We start from the raw sequence: 13173 nt of genomic DNA, 5'->3' as shown, positions 1-13173 counted from the left end.
TTCTTTTTCTTTCTGGCTCATTTCTTTCTTTCTTTCTGGCTCATTTCTTTCTTTCTTTCTGGCTCATTTCTTTCTTTCTTTCTGGCTCATTTCTTTCTTTCTTTCAGGCTCATTTCTTTCTTTCTTTCAGGCTCATTTCTTTCTTTCTTTCTTTCTTTCTTTCTTTCTTTCTTTCTTTCTTTCTTTCTTTCTTTCTTTCTTTCTTTCTTTCTTTCTTTCTTTCTTTCTTTCTTTCTGGCTCATTTCTTTCTTTCTTTCTTTCTTTCTGGCTCATTTCTTTCTTTCTTTCTTTCTTTCTGGCTCATTTCTTTCTTTCTTTCTTTCTTTCTGGCTCATTTCTTTCTTTCTTTCTTTCTTTCTGGCTCATTTCTTTCTTTCTTTCTTTCTTTCTGGCTCATTTCTTTCTTTCTTTCTTTCTGGCTCATTTCTTTCTTTCTTTCTTTCTTTCTTTCTGGCTCATTTCTTTTTCTTTCTTTCTTTCTTTCTTTCTTTCTTTCTTTCTTTCTTTCTTTCTTTCTTTCTTTCTTTCTTTCTTTCTTTCTTTTTCTTTCTGGCTCATTTCTTTCTTTCTTTCTTTCTTTCTTTCTTTCTTTCTGGCTCATATCTTTTTTTTTTTTTCTTTCTTTCTTTCTTTCTGGCTCATATCTTTTCTTTCTTTCTTTCTTTCTTTCTGGCTCATATCTTTTCTTTCTTTCTTTCTGGCTCATATCTTTTTTTTCTTTCTGGCTCATTTCTTTCTTTCTTTCTTTCTTTCTGGCTCATATCTTTTTTTTTTTTTCTTTCTTTCTTTCTTTCTGGCTCATATCTTTTCTTTCTTTCTTTCTTTCTTTCTGGCTCATATCTTTTCTTTCTTTCTTTCTGGCTCATATCTTTTTTTTCTTTCTGGCTCATATCTTTTCTTTCTTTCTTTCTTTCTTTCGACGGTATATCATGAACGGTAAAATATTGCCCATTCCTAGTGGGTTCATTCCTAATCTTGTGCATGTAAGATTATATTTGAGAGCAGTTGCAGGTCTTTGTCTGGTCGGGGTTATAGCGTGCCACTATGTGAACTAATTTGAGATCTGAAGCAGCTGCGTGGCACCGTTCCCTGAACCACTGCCCCACATCTCCACCTCAAATAACTTTTCTCTATTCATTTATTTGTTGGGCTGTTAGTTCCATGCAGTTTTACATACATTTGTTTAAACATTTAAGCATTTATGTATTTCATCAGCAACATTGGAAAACGAGTGAATCTGCAGGTTCCTGATAGCAGGTGTCCGGCCTGAAGGCTGGGACTGTAACGGGACCTCGGTCCCTTGAGCTGTTGTCTCAGTTACCTTGTTGGACCCGGTAGGATTCACCGACCAAGTACACTAATACTCCAGACCACCAGGTGGTGCTAATGCACCACCTTTACTGTTTGCCAACCACCAATAAATGAAAAGACAAGGTCACCATTTCACCTCCAACTCAACACGACCCTGTATGGTAATGGGCCAACGATTAGGGCCCTGTAAAACCACCTTGGACCCCCTTTAATGAAGGCCTGCCCTGACCCGGATACGTAGATTTGTGTGCATCATCAAAGTGGACAAATGAGATTATTTCTGGTAATGAAACAATGACGGTGGTCAACGATAGGAACCTTCCAAAGCCGTCTACCTCGGACGTTGTTTTCCAGGCGTTAACCAGCGTAGATGTAGACGTCTGTACGGGTTAGATCCCTGCACGGGACTGTTTTCTTCTTCCTGCTCCCGCTGAATTTTCTGACCATTACCGCCCGCACACGCAACGTGTGTTTCACTCCTGCCCGCTCCCGCAGTGTTTATATCCGCATCTGCAAAACTCTGAGAATTCATGCCCCCACAATAATAGAGATGCATTCATTTTGTGTCTTCTCTGTGAGTGGCTCAAATAACACTAATGAATAACATAAAATAAACAAAGTTAACGAATTACCGTAATCAAATTATTTCAACAAATGAATCACATGGCCCATTATATTGCTGTGGAGGAAGAGAATGTTGCTGACCGACTGCTTTGCTTAATATTTCTGTTTGACAAAGAAAGAAACTTGATCTGCTCGTTCTTATTGGTTCCTGTGAGACCAGAAAAGAACGTCGTATTGATACTGGTCATTTAAACACTTTGAGATGAGATGAGGGGGAAAGTTTCCCCGATCTGACTTAAAGCAGCAGACACCCCTGCAGGAGGCTTGCGTTCACTCGTCTGAACCACGGCGCCACAAACGCCTTCACAGTTGATGTTAAATCGACCCGTATCTACTAAACTTACTTAACTAAAATCCTTAAACTCGCTCTCGTCTGGACGAGAGGTGCTGCACAAACGGAGATGAGTAGATTTACAGTAAATATTAGTGATGCACCGAAATGAAAATTTGTGACCGAAACCGAAAATAATAATAAACACTTGGCCGAATACCGAACAATACCGAACATGGTTCTTCGCAGTTTTTCATTTATTTTGCCAATTTTTTCACCATTGCATAAATCAAATACATTTGATTTAGGCATGCTTTTAAAAGAAAAAAATCTTTTACAAAATTACAAGGTAGAAAACATTTGTTGAACATAAAAAACTGAACATTTTTTAATTTCCCAGCATTTCTTAAATATTCCAGCAGACATTATACCAGCAAAGAACAATAACTTAAAATAAATAAATTAGCAAAATACATTTTTTGGCCATCTTTGAGCTTACGTTAGGCTTAACTGAATGAACATTGTAACATAGGCCTTAAAACAATAAAAATGCATTAAGCGCTCAGGGTTTTTTATCATTTCAAATTATAAATCAAACTTGTAGTGCTGAAAGACTTTGCAGATGTGCCCCCTCTAGATATTTGAGCAGAACATTCATTGCAAACAGCCATTCTTGTATTATTCTTTGCCACTCTGAAATACTTCCACACTGCTGACATGTTTGCACCGCACCACTTCACTCCACGCTCTTCGCTGTTTGATTTCGTCATCTAAACGCACCTGTAATAGATTGATTTATGTTGTTTTGGTTCCACCTGCTGGTGAATGTTAGTTAAATTCTTATGTGGTTAGTTTTTGGTTGGCCAACGATTTATGTGGTGCGCAACAGTTACGGAGCGGCCAGTCTATTTCCTTATATTACAACGCCGTTATTAATTGTTCGTTTTTTTTTCCCACTTATTCCGCCGAACACCGAAAGTGTTTTTTTGCCATTTTCGGCCGAACAATTTCGGTTACCGAACAATCGGTGCATCACTAGTAAATATTACTACTACTACTACTACTACTACTACTACTACTACTACTACTACTACTACTACTACTACTACTACTACTGTCATTTAGCAGACGCTTTTATCCAAAGCGACTTACATCTGAGACACACACCATGGAGCAATTAGGGTTAAGGCCTTGCTCAGGGGCCCAAGGTGGTTCATCTTGGTTGCCATTCCAGGGCTTGAACCGGGTCCTCCAGACCCAACCCAACTCTATAGCCACTAGACTACCATCCCCATCCCAATATTAGTTTCATTCAGTCACATCCACAAAATAAAAGCATAAACGCTCAACAGCTGGTGAAAAATATCTCTTTTCCACCAAACCGGTTCCAGGGCTGGTTCTGGGCCAGTGCTGAGTTTGGAACCGGGCTTTCTGTTTCCACTGTCAAAGAACTGGCTCCGGGCCAGAATAAATGGCTCCAAGGTAGCATCAATTATTTGCTGGGCTGGAGGAAAGAACTGCTTACGTAAGCGGAGGGTGCGGAGTTGTTAAGACCAACGGCTAAAAGCAAGACTACGAGACGGCAACATTTTCAAATAAGTGACGAATTAATATGGATCCAGCAAAGCAGCAGTGGTCTGTGGAGGAGGCAACCTGTCTTTTAGCAGTATGATCCACAGAGGGTGCTATGTGGACCAAGTCCGTATTGGAGCAAATGCGTTGTTGCCAATGCAGCGACGTAGCTGAAGTTTGCAGTGACGTAATGACGTGGCTCCCGTTAGCACCCGAGCTGTGGAAAAGCAAATTGGTTCTCAGCTGGTTCACAAGTTGAAAGAACCGGTTTGGTGGAAAAGGGGTAGAAGAAGGAAACTCTTGGAGCCAGGATTTGCAATAAAGTTGTCGTATGTGTGTCTTTCCACAGATCAAGGATCAGGAAGCGGAGGCTCGTTTCTGTAAAATGGTGCAGCTGCTGCTGGACGACCACAAGGACGTGGTCACCATGCTGGCGCAGGGCTTCAGGGAGTGCCGCCGCCACATCGAGGTGACGCGTCGCCTGACTAAGTAACACCCTTCAACTTCTGCAGATGGAGCTTTTAAGTTTGTTGTCATGGTTACAGGACGAGACGCTCATCCGCAGCTTCCTGGACACCACGCTGTGCTCTCGCCTGGGAATCCGGATGTTGGCCACGCACCACCTCGCCCTCAACGAAGACAACGTATGTGACCTTTGACCTGCCATTTGTCCCCAACGCGGCGTCTGCAGATGTTACAGCCTGTCCTAACTGCATGCGAGCGTCCGACTGTTGCGTCGTACTGCGTGGCATCGGACGCTCTCTGTCCACACTGAACGCGTTATCGGCCCCCGCGTTCTACCACGTTCTTTTGATTGACAGCTGAGACTCGCCTTTTAAAAGGCTGATTTATGGTTCTGCGTTACACCAACGCAGACCTTACGGCGTAGAGTACGCGGCACAATCACCGAACAGTGCGCGTCGCCGCGTAACCTACGCCGTCGATTTTACGCGGAACCATAAATCAGCCTTTATTCACCCGCCCGTGCGCTCCTGAAAGAAACTCCTAAAATTACTCCTAAAAGAGTAAAAGGACAAGTAAAAGATGGGTGATTACTTCTAATCTTCCTACGTTTGTACTTTCTAAACAGAAAACAAGCTTATTATTCGGTGGAATAAGTGGGGAAAAAACCGAACAATTAATAACGGCGTGTGGTGACGCAATGAAACAGCGTGGAGTGACCGGCGTGTTCGTGGTGTTAAATGCAGCAAACATGTCAGCATGTCAGATCATTACTGGGATGTGGAGGAAAAGCAGAGGACACGAGAAATCCGGCAGGATCCGGCACAAATTAAGCCCTATTAAGATTAAGATAAGATTCTTATTATATCTTATTATCTTATCAGAACCTTCCAGCCTGGCAATCTCCCCCCAGCCAGCTGCCACTTTATTGAGGTTCTTGTATTGAAATGACTGTTTCCTACAGCGCTTTCAACTTTTTTTTCAACTTTCAACCGGCTTTCAATGCGAGTGACAGGAAGAAAATAGAAGCAGGGCGTGCGACAAAAGTCCAGCTCGAAACGGCGCGCCGCATCGCGCCGCGTCGCTCGCAACCAGTGTAGACGGAGCAAATAAAAAATTAAGCAATGGAACGGTTTTTGACACTGATGCTCGCTCGCGTCGCATGCAGTGTGGACACGGTGTTACCGAAGTAACGCTGGGCTGAAACATAAATGTTAAACATAGTTAGTTAAACATAAGTGATTAAAGGATGCAGGACAGAGGTTTTAGTCTCCTGAACCTGCCGTTGAGTCACGTACAAGTTAAAGAGCAGAAGATAAAAGACATTAAAAGTTGTTCTGTGTTTAAAATAGTTTACTGACTCGTGTCATCAGGTGTGCAGAGGTTTGTACAAATGAAACCTCTGAACTGCGAACGTGAAGCGCAGGGTCGTTGGAGTGAGAACGCTGCTTCTGTCCGACGCCGTTTAAAGCTCGTTGTAGCCGCGAAACACGACTCAGGTGTCGGTGTTCTGCTTTCAGCCTGACTTCGTGGGGATCATCTGCAGACGCCTGTCTCCTAAAAAGATCATTGAGAAGTGGGTCGACTTTGCCAGGTGAGAGTTTATCGCCTTCAGATAAGTTTGTTTACAGAGTTAAGCTGACAAACATCCACAAACCCGCCTCCTTCCCCAGATGCCTGCTCTTATCTTATCTTATCTCATGGCCTTTTCAACCCCAGTGGTGAGAGTGTGTGTGTGTGTGTGTTGACTTATAACCTCACCAGAAGACCAGTTCTGCTTCAGGTCCCGGTTTGACTGCAGCAGAGGAAGAGATGACCTCTAGAGTTGACTTTAAAGCCCTTTTCGTTTTGTTTTTTTGTGATCCGTCATGTGACGTAGAGGATCACATGATTCACAGTCAGACTGTGTTGGACTGTCTTTTTTTTATACTTTATTTTTGTAGAAAAATCATACAAAAAAAACAAAAAAAAATACAGAATAACATACAACAACAGTCGGTCACCTGTACATTGATACATACCCTATTCTCATGAGGATACATGTCAGTCCATACAGAAGTGGGTCAGTGGACATCTCTTGTGGTCGTATACACAATCCATTTATCCCAGTATTGCAGATATCTTTCCATCCGTAGATTTAGTGAGAAGGTCATTCTTTCCATATTTTGAATGTTAGACACAGTATCTATCCAGTCTGTCTTTGTCGGAGGAGAAGCCTGTAACAATCTTCGCGTTATAGCTTTCTTGCTGGCTGCTAGCAATATTTTAAGTAGGTACTTATCGCGCACCAATAAATGTATTTATTTTATTTATTTATTTAATTTGCACAACATGAATGTATACATAAACATGACATGATAATTCATTTCCAGAGGAAAGATAACAGGTAGTGGTTGTGCACGTGAGGACAGAAACCCTAGGGGGGCTTATGCAAGGACCTCGCCGTTTACAGGACATTACATGACTTGTTTATTATTAGAAAGTAAAACTAGAACAGAAACAAAAACAAAATAAACAGCAAAAGAAGACAAAAAACAATCAACAAGCAGAGTAAATAAAAATAACTGCAGAATGTTAAAATACTAATACAATAAAAGTGAATACTAAAACAGAGAGAACAAGACAAAAGATTGGCAAAGCAACACAGGTAAGGCATAATCATCATATCAATGGTATATCTCTTTCCTTTAGTTTCTTACTTGGGTAATTAATTTATTAATTACACTTCTTGGGGTGCGATGTTGCCCAAAAAAATAACAGAGAAAGAGCAATCTGTGTTGGACTGTCTTAACATGCTCTTCTTCATCATCATCGTCTTCTCTCAACCTGCATTTTCCCAGATTTACAATTTTCAATTAATTTGTTAAGAAATTTTCAAAATTTTGCTCGTATCACCTTAAGAACAGTAAATAATGTTTTGTGATGAATAAAAGGCATCAGATCAGGATCAGAATCTCATCTGAGCCCTGAAGGTGGAAACTTCTTGTTGAGCCGGTCCGTCGTGTTTGATCTCTGCGTTCGGCGTGACGCCTGAAGGTTGAACAGATGTTCCTGGTTTCCTGCAGACGTCTGTGTGAGCATCAGTACGGAAACTCGCCCAGGGTGAGGATCAACGGACACGTCGCCGCTCGCTTCCCCTTCATCCCGCTGCCTCTGGATTACATCCTGCCGGAGCTCCTGAAGAACGCCATGAGGTAACCGCCGCCGCCGCCTCGTGTTATGAGTGAATTGAGGGTTTGTTGTTGTTCAGAAGTACAGAGTCGTTTGTTCCTGCAGGGCGACCATGGAGAGCCACCTGGACACCCCGTACAACGTGCCTGACGTGGTCGTCACCATCGCCAACAACGACATCGACTTCGTCATCAGGTGAGACGTTACAAGTGTTCAGTAGAAACGTTTTCCACCGCCGGATGTTTCCACGGCGCCGAGCTCTGCAGCTCCACCAGCTGGGCCTGGTCGGTCCCGTCGCTGCAGATGATGTATGTCGTTGAAGCTCGGCCCCTCTGGTCGGAAACCCTCCATCAAAAGCCTTCTGATTTTGTTGGTGCAGGATCTCGGACCGCGGCGGCGGCATCCCCCACAACATCATAGACAAGGTGATGGATTACCACTTCAGCACGGCGGAGGAGAGCGCGCAGGACCCCCGCATGAGCAACCTCTTCAACACCATCACCAACTCCGGGAACCAGTCCAGCCCCATGCACGGGTAAGAATGGGGCGCGGTCCGACTTGCGGTGCTTTAGGTTTCACCGTTCAGCCGTTCTTCTGCAGCAGCCGACATCGAAATTCTTCTTCTACAAAGTTTACTAGACTTCACACATAAAGCACTCCTCTGTGTTTAAGGTCCCTTTTAATAAATATGAAGCGTTTCTTTTTATTAAATGTGATGAGACGAGTTCTTAAAGGAGCTTGAGGCAGGATTTATTTAAAAAAAATGCGTATACGTTTTAAGTTTTCTAGTAATAATGTCAGATGAAGCGTTCCAAATAGGGGTGGGCAAAAATATCGATATGGCAATATATCGCGATACTTTTCCAGCCGATTCAATATCGATATTCAAAATTTGAATTTCGATTTTTAAATTTTTTTTTTTTTTTTTGTTTTTTTTATTATCCCCGATCTTTTTCCCATTTTATCACCCAGTGCTCCTAACTAAGTGACAGTCCTGGGCATTGGCACTCTCTACCAACCCTGGGAGGGCCCTGCACTGAGCTCAGGTTTTATTTCACGTTTTATTTCATTTTATAATTTATTTTTTATATAACACAATTGCCTGTCCTTAAAAAATTAAAAATAATGGACAGAGGTTTATTTATTTATGGATTTATATCTATACTGACTGATCAATGTGCCTGTCCTTGGTTTTAGTACCCATCTTTCTTGTGTTTATTATCATTTGCCACATAATTAAAGCAACCTCATACTAGATTTAATGTTAATTTCATATGATGTAAATAATATGAAAAACATATACAAATATGTTGTAACTTTAGCTTGTATAGTTATAATAAAACATTGTTTTGACTCAGTTTGTCCCATGAATTGTCACTATAATCTGATGAACGTGCAACTCTGATTTTAAGATCCATCACTACATCTACATATATACAACTTGGATTTTAAGATGTGTAATGCATTTTTAAATGTTTCGGTGAACTATGTAGAATATAATAATCGGGATATTGCATAATCGGGATATCGCAATGTGTATCGTATCGTGGCTCAAGTATCGTGATGCATATCGTATCGTGAGGTCCTTCCCAATACCCACCCCTAGTTCCAAACCAAAAAGAATGAGCCCTCTAGTGTATCTCTCCGTTGCCTTGAACAGGCTGTGTGCTGCAAAATGTGCTGCAATTCCGGGCCCAAATTTCCCGCGCTGTCCTGCGGATGTGACGTCAAATGACGCTGCATGCGCGTTCTCCCGTGCCGGCTTCGCTGTTGGCTGCAGTACCGCCGATGGTCGTCGTGGCGCTAATGAGTTTCATTTCTTATTCTTGCCTCAAGCTCCTTTTTAAGAAGAGATATCACAATGCCAAAGGGGAAAGAAATCAGCCTGCAACTAGAGCTGTGGTATTCTAAGATGTGTTGATTTATAAACGGGAATATTTGACATCGATGTTGCTCAGATGTTGAAGGAGTCGTTCCAGGATCTAGAAGAGCGGGATGTAGCATCAGCTAGTGGGGGGCAGCAGCCTTAGCAGGGCTACACAGACAGTCCTCCCAGAACAGCTAGGAGACATGATCTCAGACGCGTCCCGGGTCCAGGTGTCCTTCTGAACCTGGAAAACGTCTCCATGGAGACTCCAGGAAGCGTCCTTACCAGATACTGAACCTCCTTAGTTGACCCATCTCCGTCTGTGAAGCTGGAGTCCCTCAGGGCGCCGAACCATTGCGGTGTCCCAGAGGTTTTAGGCTAAACTCAACACTGATGTGTCTTCAATCATGTTTGTCTGCTGCAGGTTTGGCTTCGGCTTGCCCACCTCCCGGGCCTACGCCGAGTACCTGGGCGGCTCGCTGTCCATCCAGTCCATGCAGGGCATCGGCACGGACGTCTACCTGCGTCTGCGCCACATCGACGGCAAAGGAGAGAGCTTCAGGGTGTAAAACTCCTCGCCGGTAATGCTAGTAGGTCCCAACGGAGGGGCGAGGCCAACCAGAGTTTCTCACCGCGAAGGCCGGCGAGGACGAGCTCCTTCGTCCTCAAAGCGGCGGCCTTCGCGTCAGTCTGTCACTTCTTCTTCTTTGTTTTCGCCTTTGACTGATTTATAAGCTACGTTAGCTCTGGAGCTGATGGTTTGTTGCCCTGTGGCGTGTCGTCTCAAAGATGGTTGTTGTTTCTTTTTTTTTTGATGATGATTCATGAATTTGTTTTTGAATGTTTGGATTTTCGGGACAAACTGTGCATGATGGTGGACACTGAAGAGAGAAGGACGAGAAGAAGAGCTTCACTTTTAAAGAAGCTCTTGTTGAAGTTACTGGTTGCTTAGCCTCGCGGTAGACGCCGATGTTTAGATGATAAATGTTTCACGTGAAACTTCTGAGACACTCCAGCGACCCGGATCTGTTTTATCTCCTCAAAGATCAGCGGCGATCGTCTCCACCGGTTAAACGGCCAGAAACTCGCGTCTACAAGGGAAACGGTACGTGGAGCCAGCCACGCCCACCAGAGACGGGACCTCCCCTGGCTCATAAATATAAGAAAAAAAAAAAAAATTAAATGCCAAAAACAAAAGATTTGTTCAGAAAGTCGTCTTTGCGGCGCCTGCTGCCCCGGACGCGCCTGCCTGCCTTACGCACGACTCCAGTTCTCAGCTGTATTCTACTTTTCTCACTCGGTTTGTTGCCTTTTTACCGTCGTCCCTGTCGGCGTCGTTAGATTTACGGTTTTTAAGTAGTTTTCCTGCTCAGTTACACCGCAGCAGTATTGTTTGTTTTAAACTTTAGTCTTTTTGACGTCCGTTTTTGTACGAAAACATTTCAAATCACATTTCAGAGCGATTTGACGACAGCATTTCTGCTGTATGGACGTGTTGAGTTTCTACGGCTGCCGGCCGTTTTCACGTCAAATCACAACTTGATTAAGTCGTTTATCTTCAGGTGAAGTGCAGAATAACCTTTTATTTCTGGATGTTTAGTCTTCTAACCGCACGAAAACGTCAAATTTGTTGCTGAACACTTTATTATTGATTAAACGAGACAACTGTCCTCTTTGCTGCAGTTTGATTCTTCTGATGCACCACCGATGATGCTTTTTATAGTCAACAGAACCAACTCTGAACACCTGGAACCCAAAACTCAGTTTCTTAAGTTTGTTGAACCTCCTTAGTGGAACAGACCCTAGGGTAGGAGGTTACCATGGTTACAGAGTCCTAAAACTAAGCTCATAGACCCTTAAATCGATGTTCCTTGAATAACTTCCTCAGAGATCCAGTTTCCTGTCAGAGGGGGGGTCCAGTGTGGACGAGGATCAGTTTTGTTTGGGAACGAAGGCTGTGCCCCCTGCAGCACCCTCTCATTAAAACAACCCTTAGATTTAGTCTGTTACAAAAATGTCAGGAAAAGAGTCACAAAAATCAAGTTGTGATGCGACTAAACGGACAGAACGTGACACAATCCAGAAGAACCTGGAGGTCCTGAAGTTCAGCAGAAACTCTCCTGTCGTGTTGAACATTCCCCGCAAACGTCATGCCACTGATCAGGATGACACGTTTAGACTTTTGCTTTAATGACCAGCTGTTACTGTCGCCGTTTGAACTCGAAGGGGGCATTAGAGACGATTATTCTGAACCCGCCTCAAAAACACGTGGACTCGACCAGATGTTTGCTTTTCTTTTGAGACAATGTGCAAAACATTAAATTAAGTTTTACATCTTACAGATGAACTAACAGCTAAAGGCAGCTAAAATCTCATTTTAGCTGCGATCATGTTATTTTCTAGTAAGATATAAAATATCATCCAGTTTTTTTGTTTTTTTTAAAGAGGCTCATTTATATATTTATTTATCCCTCAAAACGCACCTGAACTAATGATTGGTATGTAGCCTTGCTTGGAAAGCAGAGGTGATTTGGGGAAAGCTGATAACCACTCCAACTTTTTTGAATAAAGGGTGAAACGTTGAAGGTTTGTAGTTTGAGTGCTGACTGCCCCCTGCTGGTGGAACCAGAGAATGCAGCCTTAGACCTTATCAAGAACGAGAACGCTCCAGAGGATCCAAGGGTTTCTTTATTTCCAAGTTTCTGATCAAAATGAAGCAAAAATAAAGCTTAGCATCACCAAGCAAAACTTGAGTTTGTTACTGATAATTGTACCGTCTGGAGTGTTTTGTCTCCTAGTACCTGTAGCTTCTCCTCACGACTTTTGTTTAAGATTTTGTTTATTAAATTTTACTTGGTTTCAATTGATGCTGAGGTTTTTGTGTTGTTTCCAAAGTTGATTTGAAATACTTGTCTACATCTGGAGTTTACTGACCAGTTTTATGCACCAGGAAGTGATTAAACCTCAGTTAAACACCTGTTTTCATCCTTTTTTCTCTAAAAATGTTTTAAAATAATTTAATTGGAGTATGTTTTAGTTTTACTTTAAATACAACTTTACTGGATAACATAACAATGCAGGTAATGCCAAGTACCGGTACTGCTGATGGTCAGTGTACTGGTCAGAGGGAACGACATCAGCAACGGTTTCAGAGAATCAAATGTTGCTGCACATTAGGGGTGTAACGATACATTAATCTCACGATACGGTACGATATACGATATTGAGGTCACCATAACGATACGATATAGCAGTATTTTTTTAACAACCTTGCATGAGGAACATATGACTGGCAAAAAATGTCTTTTATTTGAAAGACACAAAATACAAAACAATGCTGTGCGTTTGCCCTATTGTTACAGTTTGTAATGCTTTATAACTGTTTAAGTTTTAAAAAGAAAGCCAGGCCAACCATTTTCCACAAACTGAACTAAAAGTAAATGTCAGGTTTGCATTATGCATCTTCAGTTTCATACAAGTACAAATATCTTGCAACAAACTGAATAGTTTCTCTCATGTATGATTTGACTTTTTTCTTTCAAATTTAACAACTAAAATTAAATAAATAAATAAATAAAAGTAAATAAATACATACAATTTTACATCATAAAAAAGATTGATTCGTGCTCACCTTATAAGTGTAAGAGGAGATTTATTTTTGTTAAGAAGGTTAATTTGTTAATTCATGGTTCATTTTTTTTATAATATATTCTTTATATTCTGATGTAAATCAGGGACTATAATGACACTAGTCAGTTTATCTGTAGTTGTTAATATGTTTTAGATTGGGCGGAGTGATACAGCACTAGGTGTTGTGTTGATGTTCTAAAATCCTACGCTGTTGAGCGGACATTGAAGTATACTGGAACTCAGCAGAAGTTGTCCCCGTGTTTA

At 42.0% G+C, this 13173-nt stretch overlaps 1 protein-coding gene across 1 annotated transcript in view; it reads left to right on the top strand.

Annotated features, from left to right (window-relative positions):
• Window positions 1-12142, top strand: part of bckdk (branched chain ketoacid dehydrogenase kinase) — a 28286-nt gene extending 16144 nt beyond the window's left edge. The window contains exons 5-11 of the mRNA XM_061740374.1: window positions 4129-4248; window positions 4325-4423; window positions 5762-5835; window positions 7307-7435; window positions 7518-7607; window positions 7792-7947; window positions 9704-12142. Coding sequence (XP_061596358.1) covers window positions 4129-4248; window positions 4325-4423; window positions 5762-5835; window positions 7307-7435; window positions 7518-7607; window positions 7792-7947; window positions 9704-9848 — 813 coding nt within the window. The 3' untranslated portion in view covers window positions 9849-12142. The remainder of the gene's footprint in view (window positions 1-4128; window positions 4249-4324; window positions 4424-5761; window positions 5836-7306; window positions 7436-7517; window positions 7608-7791; window positions 7948-9703) is intronic.
• The last annotated feature ends 1031 nt before the right edge of the window (window positions 12143-13173 follow it).

Source organism: Cololabis saira, chromosome 14, assembly GCF_033807715.1.
Source record: "Cololabis saira isolate AMF1-May2022 chromosome 14, fColSai1.1, whole genome shotgun sequence".
NCBI classification, from domain to species: Eukaryota; Metazoa; Chordata; class Actinopteri; order Beloniformes; family Belonidae; genus Cololabis; species Cololabis saira.
This window is presented reverse-complemented; position numbering and strand designations above follow the sequence as displayed.